This window comes from Puntigrus tetrazona, chromosome 14 (genome assembly GCF_018831695.1).
Source record: "Puntigrus tetrazona isolate hp1 chromosome 14, ASM1883169v1, whole genome shotgun sequence".
NCBI classification, from domain to species: Eukaryota; Metazoa; Chordata; class Actinopteri; order Cypriniformes; family Cyprinidae; genus Puntigrus; species Puntigrus tetrazona.
This window is the reverse complement of record NC_056712.1, coordinates 23836470-23854730: the sequence shown is the minus strand read 5'-3', so window position 1 is coordinate 23854730 and position 18261 is coordinate 23836470. Positions and strand designations below refer to the sequence as shown.

Genomic DNA, 18261 nt, shown 5'->3' with positions numbered 1-18261 from the left:
GTTATATGTATGACTATTTTATTATGTCAAATTAAAATTAAATATAAAATACTGCAGACTTTCTCCGGGTCTTAAAACTTTATTTAAATTGAGCAAAACTAAACAATTAATGTTCAGTAAATGTAAATGCAAATGTAAATGAATGAGTTTAAAGTTTACCACCCACAGAGTCTTCTGGAATTTCTAACGGTTCAATTCACTCATGTCTGCACTCAATGCATCCTCGATATTAAGAACACATCTGGGCAAGTGTCATCTGCACATTGCGTTCTTGAGAATTGGAACTGAACTCTGTAGAACGAGAACACAAGGACACAAGATCGCTGAACAATGGCCCATGTGGTTTTCAAATCTGTCAGAGGAGCTGATTAGCTGGATCAGGTGCGTTTAATTGGGGTTGGAGCTATACTCTGCTGGGCTGTGGTCTATCTATCCTGCTTTGCGAAAGTATTCACACCCATTCAAACTCAATTGAATGGGTACGATTTGGAAAGGAACACACGTCTTACTCAATGGTCTAACAGCTGATAATGCATATTAAAGCAAAAACCATGCACTGAGGCTAAAAGGAACAGCCTGAAGAGCTGAGAAACAGGTTTGCGGCAAACCAAAAAAAAATAAAACCAAAAAAACTCAAACAGGACTCTTCCTAGATCTAGCCTCCTGGCCAAACTGAGCAACTGATGTAGAAAGGCTTTAGTTACCGTGGTGACCAAGAAACTGATGGCCACTCTAGTTGAGCTCCACAATCATATGTGGAGATAAAAGAAATCTACAGAAGGAAAAACATCATTACAACCTCTAATCAATTTGGGCTTTACGGCAGTGTGGCAAAACTTGATCGTCTCCTCAGTTATGACACTTGAAAACACACTTGGAATTTGCCAAAAAAAAAAAAAAAAAAACACCTGAAGGACCCTCAGACTCTGAGAAACAAGATTCTCTGGTCTAATTAACCACAATTTTAATCATCATGTTTGAAGGAAACCAGCTCTGCTCATCACTATTCCAGTAAAGTGTGCTATTGTGTGCTGTGGGGCTGTTTTTCAGCAGCAGGGACTGAAGGACTCGTGAGAGTGGAAGGAAGACTCAGTGCAGCAAAATATAGAGATAGACTTAAAAGAAAACCCAGTCAAGAGCATTCAGAAACTCAGACTGGGCAGTCTGGAAAATGACCCTAAGCACACACAGCAAGAGTGGCTTATAGACAAATCTGTGAATGTCCTTGGGTGGGCCAGCCACAGAAGTTTAATATAAAGCAGCAACATAACATTTTGAAGAAAAAAAAGGGGGTAAGAATACTTTTTGCTATCTATCTATCTATATATATATATATATATATATATATATATATATATATATATATATAGTAATAAAATAACATTAATTCTACTGTATGTGTCTTTTTTAAACTACTTTAAAAGTCATTTTTATCACATAAAAAGTTTAAAAGCTCTTTGTACAATCTCCCCATAACCCCTGCACTATGTAATCTTCATTCCACCACACTCTACATTCTCATTTGTACACATACATTTGTAAATATACATATCCATTTGTAAATATAGCAAACATATGCATACTTTATACTTATCCCTGCACATAATATATCCTCCACTAAACTGCATTTTGTTACTTTGTACTTGTACATGCCAGTAAAGTTGAATCTAATATAATCTAACAAGATTTTCCTGTGGCATCAAGTTATTACAAATCTGAGTGACGTATACTCATAAAAGGAGGAACAAAAATGTGTACAAAAGTGTAGCCACAACTAATAGTAATTTCTGCATAGTCATAATGATTCAAACAGTCATTGATGAGTCATATTTGTGGGAGTTATAGGTTACAAAATTCCGCTATGGTGTAATAACTTACAAATCATTAGAAGTGATGGTTTCACAACACTGAATCCATCTCAGCTGTGTGTCTGGGCCGATCTGATGTAATGTTACATCAGCCTCCCTCCGTCTTCACTCTTATTTACAGAACACTGTATCAGGCCTGACTGGAATGGCTTTGTCTGAAAAAGCCATTCCACACACACCTTCTCTCTCCTGCACACACACCCACACACACATACAGTAACTAATGCCATGTGGTTTGACCTAGATTCACTTTTAAAACCATGTGTCAACATTAAGTATAAGTAAAAGATAACACAGCCAGTTCACAATCCTGGAAACGGGAGTTTGTTATCAGTCTAAGGTCTGCTTACTTGCTAATCAGAACACGTCTATAACAAGTGCAGTGAAATGGGCCTTTGAAAGAACGATTGAAAACAGTGAGTGTTTAAAGTGAGTGCCGGTTGCCTTTGTGTGATCTGCATGTTACATGAGGAAAGGTGAGAATCGGATACTATTGCAAAAGCATCATGACTCTGGGCTACGCTGGAGAAACAGGAAACGCCTCCTTTACACACGCATTACCCTGTAAATTACAGGACATGATGAAAAGAGGAAGACAAACGGTAAAGGAGAGAAAAGGGGAGTGTTTGAGACACTAAAAAGGCCAGCGAGAGAGAGGAAAGAGGAGGGTGAAGTTGCTTCTCATTGTATTTGTTTAGACTTGTCACAGCGTATCAGAAGTTTGCTGTGAGAACACCTTCCACTCAGGCCTCTCGTGTGCCACTGGTAAAGGGAGGCACACTGCTCTTTGAGTCGATGTGTGTGTGTGTTTGTGAGTGAGCGAACAAGATGCCCAGAAGGAATGTGTCAGTTCCCCATCCCAACGGGGATACAAGTAATTTTGGAGAGAAAGACCCTCTCAATTCAAATGGAGACCCGAACGTCGCGGCCCCAGAGGAGAAGGTGGAACTGCGGAAGAAGGTGACCCTGCTCCGAGGAATCTCTATCATCATCGGGACGATCATTGGAGCAGGAATATTCATCTCTCCGAAGGGAATTCTGAAGAACTCGGGCAGCGTGGGAATGTCACTGGTGGTGTGGATTGGCTGTGGGATTCTCTCTCTTTTCGGTAAGCGTCACAAACAACGCAAGCAGGTACCTTATGCAAATATGCAAACACAAGTGTGTTAACATGTGCATATGCTCTCACACACACAGACTACCATTCATCTTTTTTTCAGTTTTGACAAATGACCTAAATATCTCTCCCACTCGTCTGGAACAATCGAATTCTTGGTTCCTGATAGAATCACCAGTTGCATTTTAATTTGAGGAATTGTACAGACGCTGACTTCAGCATTTGTTTGCAGTTTTGATATTGTGACTAACCTAACAGCCTACGTCATTCACTTAGTCATTCGTTAGCACACACCACTATGCCGACTGAAGGAAGTGCACTTAAAAAGACGTGTAACTAAAACAATAAATTGTCATTTACTAAGCTTCATGACATTCCAAACATTCCAAACTTTTTTTTTTCCCATGGGACATCAAAGAAGTAGTTTAGCAGGTTAAACAGGACAATAAAACTTTCTAGTGCCAGAACAAAGTCATTACTCACAAAAAAAAAAAAAAAGTGAAAATAAAAACTTTTCTCTAGATTCACTATATCAGTGGTTCCCAACCTTTTCTTGTTTGAGGCACCCTCGGAAAGCCTTTCAAAAGTTCCCGGCACCCTTATAAGGAAATAGATATTTAAAATCTTCGTAGCTTTTTTATTATTATTTATTTATTTGTTTCATTTCGAGAGTTTTCATGCAACAACACCTTATACCTAGTCCTAGATGATATGAGAATACTGTTTACACCAGTGGTTCCCAACCTTTTCTTGTTTGAGGCACCCTTGGAATTTTTTCCCCGAAATTTTGGCGGCACCCTCAAAAGATCTCACGGCACCCCTTAGTGCCGCAGCACACTGGTTGGGAACCACTGCACTATATGGACTTACTGTACGTAGCTTGGACATTCAGCTAAACTTCTTTTGTATTCTACAGACACAAGCAAGCCATACATGTTTTATGTGTCTCTCTAACACCTGCTGCTGATTTGGCACCCCATAACTCACCTTTTTCCTGACTGGTTAGAAGAGTACTGCTAGTTAAAGTCACAAATACAGAAAGAAAGGATTGGATGATTGTAATCACATCTGGAAGTAAGCCTATTTGAAACTTTGCCACAGTGGATAAAGCCGTGTTTGTTCAAACAGTGGATGGAAAGACCTGTCTTGCATGAACATCATTATGTGGTTGATCAATGTGTACATTGCCAAAACATTTTGATGTGTTAGAAAACTCTGAGTCAGAGCAATCATTTCACCAACACCTTGTTAAAAAAAAGATTTATGCCAACTCATGGTTCATGTTACAACTTAAAAATGTGTTCTATCAGGTGCTTGAAATGAAACAATATTTGGTTATATTGTAAAATAATATTCAATTATTTATGAACCCAACTGACCTTAAATATCAGAAAGCTGTATTGAGTATTATGTATTAAACTAAATGATTAGTTTACCCAAAAATGGAAAAATAGCCCACGTTTAAATCATGACTTTCTTCTTTTAGAAGAATCCAATTGGAGTTACACTGCAGATGATCCTGGCCCCTCCAAGCTTTATAATGGGTTTAAGTGCATGCTTTTTGTTAACAGTCCACAAGACATGAAATGATGTGTATGCATTCGTAATAAAATGTGCCCCACATAGCTTCAGGGGATGAATAAGGGCCTGTTGTAGCGAATCCCTGTGTTTTTGTAAAAATAAAAAATCCATGTTTCAAACATAAACACTTTTTTCTCACTTCCACTGGCGTTGCATCAGTGTTTAGTGATTAAAGGGGTGATTAATTACAAAAAGAACAAAACAAAACATGGGTCACGAAATAATGTACAAAACAAGGATTTATAAAGAAAAATGCTGGAGCATCTTTAGTAAGGGAACTTTGCTTCCTTTGCTCCTGTAAACACACTTGCGAGATTAGCATATCTCAGAGGCACGTGACGCATATGTTCTAAGTCATCCACCTGAATAGCTTCCTTATTTGACAGTCAGAGGATGTGAGAAAAAAAAGTGTTTATTTCATTAGAAACATGGATATTTTTCTTACAGGGGGCCTTTATTTATCCCCCGGAGCCATGTGAGGGATGTTTTATTACTGATGCATGCACTTTATTTCAACAGTCTTCTAGACTGTTGACAAAAAGCACCGCCTTACCCCTATTATATAGCTTGAAGGGGCCAGAATAACTTCAGCTGGATTCATCTGAAAGAACAAAGTCATATACACCTACAGGATGCCTAGAGGGTGCGTATATCACAGGCTAACTGTTTAACAATTAACTTTACAGCATTTACTCATCTTGGATCATGCTAGCTTCCAAATACGTATAATATACAAAGATTTCAAGATCCATATTAGTTAACATGTAACCATTGATGAACTGTACATTTAACATTAACAACAGTAACATTTATTAAATTAACATTAACCTAGATTAACAAACTCCACAAAAAAAATGTTCTTTAGCTTGTGATACCTAATCCAGGAATTGATGGCATTAGAAATTGTTACCATAATCTTTAATGCTACCATAATATTTAATGGGACTTGACAAATCCTACACTTTCTTGTCACACTTAATTTGCTGTAGATTGTTTTCAGTCAACATTAGAGGATAAATCCTTAGTATTGAGTTCCTGAAATACTGAGTTCAGGAAGCTCAATATATCAAACAGCTGCAATAAAGAAACTGATGGGAAATGGGCCGAATGTCTTTAGATAACATAATAAAATAACCACTATAAAAGCCAAAGACTAAATCTGCTTATTTGGCAATTGATGCATGACACACAGCATCGAGTGAAGCTCCACTATAAACACTATTTCTGAAGATGAGCTCTCCCTAATTTATTACATTAGTGAGAAGTCCTGGTTTTACTGGATCGTCTCTAAGCAAGAATTTCAGGCTACGCATGAAGAACCTGAACAGAGGGCCTCTCTAATGCGTAATGTGTGTATCCATGCACGATAGAGGCCGATATTGTCTTATGCCATCTTTTGACGGTGAGGAGAGCGCGGTCTGACACCGTGGAGGTTGATGGCTTCGTGTGTGTGTCGAAGAAGAATTAGTTTGTGAATAAGAAGAGCATTGTTTGACAGTGTGTTTATTCATGTGTATGTCAGGAGTCATTTCACACTTGTCAGCTTTCTTTTGTGTGCCGCAGCCTGCAGGCTTTGAGGAAAAGCTGAGCCGTCGTTTAAAAAAAAAAACCTGCCCATTCATCCAGAATTTCTCAAATCTGCATTCTGAACTTTCCTGTTGTGCCTTGTATTTTAGATCTCACTTTACATTTACCTTTTGAAGCTCACAAGTCAAGGGCTGCGAGTGAAGCAGGCTTTGATTCAAGCAGAGTATTCATGAAAATGCTAAAATAAATAGAACTAAAAAGAGCTTGTGTAACTGCCCTCTCAAAGACAAACAGACGGTCCTAATGAACGGACTTAACCATGTGCCTTTAGGGTTGCTTTGCAGGTGTTGTATGAATCTTGCCACCTTCCTGAATAGTTATGGCACTCGCTATCCACGACTGGATTTTGTCCAGCCACTGTCACCTCATTTTTCCAAAGCATAAAAGTTTTACCTTCATTTTCCCAACTATTTCTTCCTTTTGTCCCCTTCAGGTGCTCTATCATATGCTGAGCTGGGTACATCTATTAAAAAATCTGGTGGCCATTACACATACATTCTGGAGGCGTTTGGTCCGCAAGTGGCTTTTGTGCGATTGTGGGCCGACATGATTGCCATAAGGTCAGTAAATCCTCATTCATCCTTCGTCTTCATTGTCAGGTCTCTGGAGAACTGCCAGAATAAACAAACGCAATCCCTTCAGTGCTCCAAATAAACACAAGCAAAGTCTCCCAGATGAAGGTGATCTCTCAATATTACTACTGGGCTCCTGTAGTCATAGAATGAAAAACAGAGATGAAGTGCTTTATGACAATGAACAAGCCATCATGGAGGTTCTCACGCAAAGGCTCGAGGGCTGGATGCAGCAGGTTCATATGTAATCACAACACCATCAAGATTAACATCTGTAGCTGTAAAAGCTTAAAAGCAAACCAGCATCAGCACAGCATGTTCTCACGACAAAGTTTCGCCTCAGATATATGTGAGACTCGATTAGCGATTTTAAGAGACAAATGCGAGATGAGATGTTTTGTTGCATTTGTTATTCATCATAAACATCATGAGAACGTTTTTGAGTAATTACAAGATTTCCCCAGACACAGTGCTCAGCCTTTGTTTTCTTATCTTGAAGACCTGCAGGTTTGGCTGTGATCGCTCTGGCATTTGGCAGATATATTTTAGAGCCCATCTTCATGCCGTGTGGAGTTCCAGAAATTGCCATTAAGTTGGCCACAACAATCGGAATCAGTAAGCTCAAGTTAATTCATATTCTTTAGATTTCTGTTAGCGCTGTCAATTGATTAGTATCAATTAATCAGATTTAAAATAAAAATGTATGTTTATATTATTTATGTGTGCATAGTTATTACATAGCTATTATGCATATATAAATACAAACACATACATGCATATATTTAAAAAAAAAAGTTAATATTTACAAAATATTACAATAAATATTACAATGTAAATGCATGTATTTTAAAAAAATATTTATGCTGTATGTGTGTGTATTTATCTATACATAATGAATAGATACAGTATACATATATTCTGGAGCCAAAACCTTTATTCTGAATGCAATTAATTTTTTGAGAGCACTATTTTTTATAGAAATATAGTGTTGCTTGATTACAATATGTTTGTATGCCCTTGATTATGTGTGCAGAATTAATTATAAATTAATTGTGTGTTCTGTTTCACTGCAGCCATGGTAATGTATCTAAACAGCATGAGTGTAAGCTGGACTGCCAGAATCCAGATCTTCCTCACATTCAGCAAGCTGCTCGCTATTGCCATTATCATTGTTCCAGGAATATACCAACTCTTCAAAGGTATTTATTTTGCATTACGCTTATGTTATGCTAATGAAGGCTATAGTTTTTTGATTAACAGCAAAAGGCAGTAGTAAAATAAAAATGTACGTTATCTAAAAATAATTAATATATTTAAAAAGTATACAAACCAACATTAAAAGCTTGATGTCTGTAAGATTTTTTTAAATGTATAATTTTACAATTTATATTATTTTTTTTCGTCAAATAAATTCTGTTCTTTGGAACTTTATTAAATTAAAATTTAGTTTTATTTATATTTTACATTTCGTATTTTTACTTCCATTTATATAATGTTGAAATAACCGTTACTTTTGATTGTTATTAATAATTAAGGGCCCACTCACTAGAAATAGGTTTGCCTTAGAAAAAACTCAAATTAGAGAGAATATCAGGTTGTGTTTCCACTGGTTTCATCTGCAGGGGAGACCAAAAACTTTGAGAATGCATTTGAAGTCAACACCGTAGATTTGACAGGACTTCCTCTCGCCTTCTACTCAGGGATGTACGCCTATGCCGGCTGGTGAGCCCACCTTCTAATTCCACACAAATCCCATAATGCCTATAAAGTCTTTGAATGCAATTTTTGGTCTCGTACAGGTTTTACTTGAATTTCGTGACTGAGGAGGTGGACAATCCTGAGAGGTTAGTGATTGGATATAACAAATGTGATTTCCGCAGAAGAGCTTTGATGGTTTAGTTCAGCTGTGGAGAACCAAACCGCAGTGATGACTTAGGTGTTAATTTCCATTCCCCAGGACGGTGCCTCTTGCCATCTGCATCTCCATGGTGATAGTAATGATCTGTTACACAATGACAAACGTGGCATATTACACTGTGATGTCAGCAGAAGAGCTGTTAGCCTCCAATGCCGTAGCTGTGGTGGGTGACTCCCTGTCTGCTTCTATCACACATCTTATTCATTAACAGCAGTGGCAAAAAACCAAGATTCAAACATTTTTTTTTTTTCACATAGCAGCAGTCACCGGATCTTTTAAGAAAGAGATACCAGTTTTAAAAATGAGTTCAAGCAATTTGCAGTAGTGACTGTAACAGTCAACACCTTCTTCCTCAGTAAAGTAAATGTGATTACATAAAGCCAGTGGCTCTAAATGCCTGTCTATTTCTCTGCTGGAGAAATCATATATCTCTCACAAATAACTGACAGCACCAGAATCCATGCGCAGAGATCTAGGCTCCGAAATGCTCTAAAAGCTTTCTCATCTCGTTAGACGTCTGTAATGCATTCATTTATAGCCTGCGTGTCTCTGTACAAGCTTGCTCTTTATGGAAAATATAGCCTTTTTACTGCACTGATTATTCATAAACACCAACAAGTCTAAAAATTGAAGATCAATGTTGTTTTCCTATTTTGCTTTCGCAAAACGAGCTCTGGTTTCTCACTCTCTTTTCATCTCTTCCCTATCTTTCCATTCATCTTTCCCAACAGACATTTGCAGAGAAGCTGATGGGAAACTTTTCATTCGCAGTTCCGGTTTTTGTGGCTCTGTCTTGTTTTGGGTCTATGAATGGATGCCTATTTGCTATCTCAAGGTGTGCGTCCTAGTTTTGAGTCTCAGATTACATTACCTGATTTTTATTTTAAAACAGAGTGATGAAAGTTTTAGGAAAATCAGAAAACAATTTTAATGATTTTTGGAGATTATCTGTTTAGTGTAAAAGTATTAACTCCATCTCGGGTGAAAACCTGCAAATTGCTACAAGAGTGTGTTGACAATTACATTTAGAATACACTGGAAAAAAAAAAAAGATTAATTGAATTTACTTTTTATACCTGCAATAATACCACTTTAGCACAATCAAATATTCAGTTTAACTTTAGTTGGAGTTATCGCAACTGTGATCCAGAACCATATTTATAGTATACTTAGCATAAAATAAATGTACTTCAAATACATTTTAGTACATTTATTCTTCATTAGGTGTTTCAAAGACAATCCTTCAACGTTTCAGAATATTAACTTCTTGTAGATCTTGGTTTGTATTTGCTGTGAATGCTTTAACATTGTGTCTCTCTTGTGCAGAATGTTCTACGTGGCCTCTCGAGAAGGTCAGCTTCCTGAAGTTCTCTCTATGATTCACATACGCCGACACACGCCATTACCTGCTGTGATTGTCCTGGTGAGTCATAGACGCACACATGTCCCACTCAATGGTCACCTGTACTGATACTCCTGTACAGCAGAACAAAACCATTTGCAGCATCCTTTCTTTCCACATACCGAACATTTCAAGTATCAATGTTCAATGGTGATAAAAACAAAAAATTGCTCATAATAGCAGTCCAGGCTTATACGCATTCGAAAGCTTCAAAATAAATATGTTCACGTTGTCATCTTAACTTTACAGGACTCACTTTTTGTCAGCATGTATTTTTCATATCTACCTTATCTTTCTTTCAGTATCCGATTACACTACTGATCCTCTTCTTAGGGGACATCTACAGTTTACTGAACTTCATGAGCTTCCTGAGGTGGTTGTTCATTGGGGTGGCTGTGGTCGGTCTCATCTACCTTCGATACAAGCGCCCTGATATGCCACGACCGTTTAAGGTGACCCGCTTTTCTCTGTTGGCAGCCTATTATCTCATATCTCATACATCTCTAATGTAATATAATGGTTAAATATCTAGCGGTTGGAAAAACATAGCAGATTTAATTCTAAGGAGCAGAGGTGAACCAAGCTACTGAGATCTCAATTGTACTCTGTCACTTTGTTATTGTGTTCACTTAATCTTAGGTTGCTCCAGGGGCTGTTCTCTGAGATTGGTCAACTGGTGGTTATTTTGTATAAAAAGTGCCCGTTATTTTGCGAAGTAACCACGGACAAACTAAGCTGATATTTTTAGGTGCACTGAGTTACTGTTTTTTTCCCCTGTAGTCTTATCTAAGCACTTAATTTGTTATAATTAAAAAGTTTAGCTGATTAAACTAGAAGACTCTGTGTGTAAAGATGGAAATTCATTTATGATATGCCTGTGGATCGCTTTTAGATATGAAATTGAATATCCATGACAGTGCGCCAACAGTCGTCTGCTCACTACATTCACTACAAGTCTTTTGGAGTCATATGATTTATGAGGAACAGACCTACTGTACATACAGTCTAAACTGGAAAAAACATGCGGTTTATTACACTTTCCTTCATCTTTGTGTTTTTCTCTTTTTCAGGTTCCTATTTTCATACCTGCTGTGTTCTCCCTCACCTGCTTCTTCATGGTCTTTCTTTCTCTATATTCGGATCCAATCAATACAGGGATTGGCTTCGCTATCTCACTCACAGGCATCCCTGCGTACTTCATATTCATCCACTTTGAAAAAAAACCCAAATGGTTCCAGAAATTGTCAGGTCAGAGGTTACATATATATATATATATATATATAAAAGGCAAACTTATAAATATGCACAGACGTTTTGGTCTAGTTACAAATTAATAATTTGGTAACACTTTTTTTCAATAGTCCACTTTAGACATTCTGCTAACAGTAAGTAACTGTGAAATTACATGTCAATTAGAGTATTAGTAGACTATCGACTTAATAAATTCTAACACTTTATTTCAATGGGTCCAAAAATGCAAAAATGCTTGTATAGTCTAGACTTTTTGTCTTGTTTTCAGCCAAAATATCTAAAAATACTGACATGATTTTCATGACAAACTAAAATTGTCAGAAAAAACAAGTCAGAGTTTTTGCTTACTCCATTGGCAGATTATTTTGCCTGTTCTAAGCAAAAAGTCACTTAATTAAAAGACAGCAGAATGTCTAAAGGGTTTTTAGATATTGTGGCTGGAAACAAAAGTACTGACTATCAGTAACTTTGCAAGTATGTGTCAACTTATTCTACTAACCCTAAACCTACTCGAACAGTCTTGACAGCTGGTAGATATGTAGTTGCAAATTATTACAAGTTGACATGTAGTTACAGTTACTTACAATTAGTAGAATATCTAAAGCGACCAATCTATATTTAGTGTACCAACGATAAGAAAAGTTGGTTATTAATGTTTGTTTCCCTTGTTTTTCTTAGACTCTATGAACAGATCACTACAGATCATCCTAGAAGTGGTTCCTACCGAACACTGACCGTTATCCTTTTTCTTCGCACATGTATGTGTGTAGGCTATACAGTACCTGTTAATTCATGCGGTTTTATAATACAGTAGTTCTCAACTGGTGGGTCACGACCAAAAATGGGTTGCAAGTGTGTTCTGATTGACAGCAGAGAGAAAGAACAATCCCGAATGCAAATAATAAAATTCAACCCAAGCATAACCAGTTGAGACCTACTGCTGTCGTATATCCAAAATGAAATACGGTATCTCTGATGTCCCTGCCTCAGTCCACCTTAGAAAGAGACGTAACGCTGTCATTTCAACACATTATTCATTTTCCAATGCTGCGAATCACCTAACGTGACTGACATAAAGTCCATGCATTTTACCCGTGATTTAAAACCTTGGCCAACTTTTCTCTTACACTTATTCAATTTGCACTGCTATATCTTTATACACGTCAGTGTCACAGACGTCATAACAAGTGATTCCACTGAGGTGTGACTCAAGAATGGGCTCAGCCAGGGATTTGGACATAATCTGTTTCACTCTCCTCAATGGCTGAGATATTTGAAATTCTGTTATACAGACATGACTGTACATGTACAAACTGAATAATGGCTATGACAGTATGGCTATTTTGTAGGGTCTTGTCGTATACACTACAGTGCTATTTCTATATACAGTACACTGGATTATCTTATATTTTTTATTAGCTGTAATACTGTTTTATTGTACCATGCAGGAGAACTCCACAGAGCACTAATTTATGTTGATTATCGCTCCAGAATTGCCTTTAAAGCTATTAAAAACTTACTCGCCCATTCAACTTGAAAATTAATCTTATTTATGATCGGTTTACTCCCAAGTGAATTGTCAGTAATGATTTTGCACATTAACACTGTGTGTGGTTAAATACTGAATCACCCACATACTGTATATCCTGATAAGACATCAGCCTACTTGATAATGTCTGGGTTTAATTAAATCAGTGTTATGTTATATTATTATACTGTTTTAGGAGTGTTTGAGACACTGGTACATTTTTTGTACGGCATATTTTATACAACTATATTGACTACTACATTAGAAACAACTTTTGTAAAGCAAACTTTGTGTGACCAATTCTGCCAAATTAAATAAATCTCTTTGCCTTTGTCTTTGCTTTTGCTGAAGAAAATGTTTCTTTGATGTTGTTTTTTTACGGGAAAAAAAAAATGAGAATTACTTAAAACAGATGCACTTTACTTTATTATATATAAATATATAAATGTTTCAAGGTTTTTAGAATATCGGTGTTAATTCTTATGCCAAATCTTTGTTGCATATTTCTTGACATAGGCCTACTACCATTTGAACGTCCCATCAATAAATGGACAAACCTAAAATATCCTTTTATCTGACTTTTATCTGACTCATTAAAAAACACTTCTCATAAAACATATTAGATTCAAGATTCAAAGATTCAAGAGCAAATGTTTTTTGTGTTTTTTTTTTTTACTTTGTGCCCATTTAAGTCATACTTTGGAGTCCTGCATTAGCTGATCTGGACGTCAAAACACTCGGTACAAAAAACCAAATCCATCTACGAGTGCAATTATAGATTAATTATAGATTATTCTTCACTAAGCCTATAAAAGTCAAAATTTAGCACAAACTGCTTTCTCTTTGAGAATTACAGTCTAATTACATTCAGAATAGTAATCTGGACCATGTGGTGTCCTAACATGACCTAAAAGGGGCCGTGGATTGTACACGACAAGAAATATAATGTTGAAAGCAAAAAACCTGTTCTTGTGTCCCACAGTGAAGATTTTGATCAATGAACAGGTCTCACTTCACAGACTCAGCTGTTGTAGAAAGAGACCAGTCAATGAAATAACAGTAGACATGCAAAACCCAACTGGCAGTGTTTGTGTGTGCGGATAAGTTGTTGGCATTTGAAGGGATCTAGGAGCAGAATGATTGATCCATTCCACTAGGATGATTGCATTACTCCTCTAATACCTCAACCGCTTACTGAGCCTCCCTGGGAAGATGAGAATACAGTAAGAAAGAAAACAGAGATGGCTGAGGAAGAAAACCTTACTTCTCCCACACAATCATATCAATGTGAGTTATGCTTGTGTATTATATTCAGCACAATATATATATGTGTGTCTGTGTTGGCACCACCAGGGGTCCCATATCGCAAGCAACACAGCTCAAATGACTTCGTGAATAAGTTGAAGCTGGCGAAACGGGATCGAGTGCCAAGATCATGGCACTGGCCCAACAGACTAACACACACGCACGCAAACACACTTGAGTGAACATACATCCCTGCCATTGTTGGACAAATGCCCGGTACAACAACATCAAGAGGAGGCCAGCTCCAGAGATGGGCATAATGCCATTGCAACAAGTCTGCACATAGCAGTTCATTCACACAGTCTGAAGATGGAGGTGCACAGCTTGGTTAGTAGAGTTATGCTCTTCACAATAGTGCTTTCATGCTATGCTAGTCATCACTAAAAGGGACAGAATGGGAATGACTAGAAAGAACATCAGAATGGACATGATTGGAACATGCGCAGGAGCAAAATAACAGAACGTGGAAACAATGTGTTTCTTCAACTGTCAGTATTTCCTTCACCAGCCATTTTTTAAACTAACTAAATAAATAATATTGTCATAATGACAGGTTGGCTTTTCAACCATTTTCCTGTCGTCTTTCTTCCATAGGTTACTTCTGCAGTTCCAGCTGCTGTCACATGGGGGCGATAGAGTAAAGCTCAACAATCAGGCCTCTGCACATGAAAGAGCTAAGAAGAGGTTGTGTACTGTGAGATCTCCATCGATCAGTTAGACACAGCAGCTGCTGCTCACAACAACAAATAACTTTGTGATCTATAATGCATTTTCTAATCCGCGCATCTGCACACTCGTTCATCTCCGTGATCGGTTTCACGTCCAAGATCAACGGCTCCTTCGGTCCCTGCAGACAGGGTCATGATTCTGCCTGACAATAAGACAGTGGGACTGATTTACACGTTCCTATACTCTCTTTTAAAACCTCTGGTTGCCGTCACATTTCAGACACTTTTACAGCTAATAAACCATCCATCTAGGGCTGTAACTACCACAGGCACGAAGAAAGATGCGTTGCTTTCAATATTTAGATTTGTGGTCAATCAAAGTGGGTTTTTGTAAATCAGAGTTTGCAAATCTTGATTTCTGCATCCAAAAGCCCAGTTAAAAATGCTAAATAGCAACAAATGCAGAAGCCTGTTATTTGTTAGAAGCAATCCTCTATAGTGGGTTTCTTTTGGGAAGACTGGGATCTCAATTACATCAACTGGAGAAATGGGACATGAAATGAGATCGCGAGGCCCACGTTATTTCAGCTCGGCAAACATGTGCGCACTTTGCATGTGTAACTAGCTTAAGTAAATGCATCCATTAACATGCACATTTGTGACTATAACGAATCTGCTCTCAACCATCCTTAAAAATCTAATCTTTTTAAGGTTTCACAGTTGTGAAATGCTAGATCTAAACTGCTTATATTTATGCATTTGGCATTCTCCATGATTTCTGTGTTGTGAGCAACATTCTTGATGGTTTGACAATAAGATATATATATATATATATATATATATATATATATATATATATATATATATATATATATATATATATATATATCTGCCATCTCAAATAAGAATATTGAGGTGTTATGAGTGTGTGGTGACAATATAAACAGAGATGCAGGGTGACTAACCAATGATCGCATACTCCATCATGGTCTATTTCCATATTGTCGGCGTAACAGAGCTTGTGACTTTCTATCTCAGTGCATGACTAGGACCTTTGTATTGTGAATGTCCATTTGTCCGTTCTATAAATCTGTGTGTCTGTGTACATTTTTATGCTGTGACTGGCAGACAAAGTCACTGAAATTACTTACACTCCATCTCTTACAGAGTGATTCACGCCTCTCTGACATTTCATCAGCCTTGGGGTGTCTGTGTGTGCGTATGTGATGGTGCAGATATATGCATACGACTCACCCGATCTTCTTGGCAAAAAGGAAGAACATGTTTATGTCATGCTTGTATTTATAGTTCATATAGTTTACATACACAGCAATAGGGGTTTACATTAAAAATTATGATGGTATCCAAGACCTTAAACCCATTTAGAAAAACTTGCACACTCACTATATACCTTCAGAATAACTTTGTTGTCTTGAATTGCATGTACATTATGTATAGTACTATATATAGAGACATATGGATATATGAAATACTAGCGACAGAACTGTAGTTTTCTAAATTCTATTAAATATTTACAAAATGATTCTGCATGCAACTGGCATAAATTATTAGTAATAGAAACAAATTGAAGTTTTAAGATTCATACAATATTTTTGAAGCTTAATAATCACAATAAACTCCATAAAGGTATTTACAATGAAAAAGAACAACTTTTTAGTCCATATCTGTTAGCTTTAAGGTCATCTTCACTTTTGTGTACTCATGAAAGTAATAATAATAATAATAGAATAATAATAATGACTCTGAACTACATATATTGTCAGCCAATGTGAAGTGATGTAGAATGTCCAAGTTAACTTCCCATGTGCTATACCTACCCTCAAATCTTGTTTTTGTTCTATATATTAAATTATTGATTATGTTTATGTGCTTCCTTACACATAAAAAGATTTATTTGTGTGTTTGCGGGCTCATGTGTCCAGTGTAACAGTGCATACTGCAGCTTGCACATTATTTATATTGCATTATTATTTATCTCTGTTGCCTGTGCACAGCAGTACTCATTTGTCATGACAAGGACACAGAAAGTTCTATCCTCTATTATCCAAGATATCCACTCACATAAATGCATGCATGTGTGCACTGCACACGCAAACTTTAATGAATATCTTGCTTAAAGAAAACCACTATAGACTCGTTTGAAGTACCTTCATCTTAATTCAATTGGTATCACTTTACATTAAGTGTCCCTAATACCTGTGTACTTACATCCTAAATAGAAGTGTATGTAGTATGTAACTAGAGTGTAAATTGGTACATAGTATCTACAGCTCTAATATTTATGTAACTAAACACATGTAACAACCCAATGAATGGCATGTGCAAGAACAAATGTGTTACAGGACATTGGTAACAACAACTTCACTAAGTACTTGTGGAACAGGAATTATATAACTACATTTTGTAACATTATGTATAAGAGTATTTGGAACCGGGGGTGGAGATAGTGCACCACTGTAATACAATGTACTCTCTTGGTAACTCCTCAGGAACTCACTTATTATAAAATGTAACATTCTGTACACCAGCTACAATTTATATGTAACTTAAACTTACTATTGTGTAACATTGAGTAATTACATGGTAAACCCATAAGAACTGTCTACTTAATATGAAGAGTAACACTTTCTTTACCAAAAAGTGCTGCTAGTCCTGTTGAACATTTGTACATGTACTTTCATTACCAAAAGTGTTGTTACCAATGTCCTGTTACATATTGTAACTTACTAGTACCACTTAGTGGGTTGTTAACCGTGTGTAGTTACAGAAATATTACAGCTGTAGATACTATGTACCAATGCGTACTTGCACTGTGGTTACATACACTACGTACACATCTAATTAGTATGTAAGTTCACAGGTATTATGGTCGCAGTATAAAGCGGGACCATTCAATTTTCAGATTCCAGTTTGTGTGACAATAAAAAAAAAACAGGCATTAACAGAAACTAAACAAGGACAAGATCTCGCAGTGCATGTCAATATATGACTTGATGAATTTAAAAGAGCAAATGCAACAACAACACCATATATCTATGGTGTCATTATTGATGTTGATGTGAAATTTTCCTGGATTCACATATGAACAATTTATCTCAATAAAAAGCAGACAGAATCATAACCAGCCTTTGAAACAGATGCTAGAATGAGGCATCATGTGAAATCCATGTGAAAACTATCTGCACGTGTCATCTATTGATGCGGCGCTACCCAGTACCCTCAAACAAATGCTCCCATTGTTTTCAGTGTCTCCAGATAAATTCCCATACTTTTTGGTTGTGCATGCAAAGTTCATTTATTTTAAACTCTATGTACTCTCTGAAGATACTCGCTCCACCCACCCGTCACCCTTAGGCAGTTGTCTACAGGGTGGACCACAAAGTCTTCACCTGTCACCTTCATTTAGACTCAAGCTCAACATGTCGACGGACCTTTAGATATTA

At 37.0% G+C, this 18261-nt stretch overlaps 1 protein-coding gene across 1 annotated transcript; it reads left to right on the top strand.

The window, feature by feature from the left end:
• Positions 1-2478: 2478 nt before the first annotated feature.
• Positions 2479-13163, top strand: slc7a11 (solute carrier family 7 member 11). The gene is made up of 12 exons (XM_043258064.1): positions 2479-2976; positions 6587-6713; positions 7225-7340; positions 7799-7924; positions 8348-8447; positions 8525-8569; positions 8683-8806; positions 9375-9478; positions 9970-10066; positions 10348-10497; positions 11116-11293; positions 11975-13163. Exons 1-12 carry the CDS (start codon positions 2697-2699, stop codon positions 12028-12030), a joined length of 1503 nt encoding a protein of 500 aa, XP_043113999.1. The 5' UTR covers positions 2479-2696; the 3' UTR covers positions 12031-13163.
• The last annotated feature ends 5098 nt before the right edge of the window (positions 13164-18261 follow it).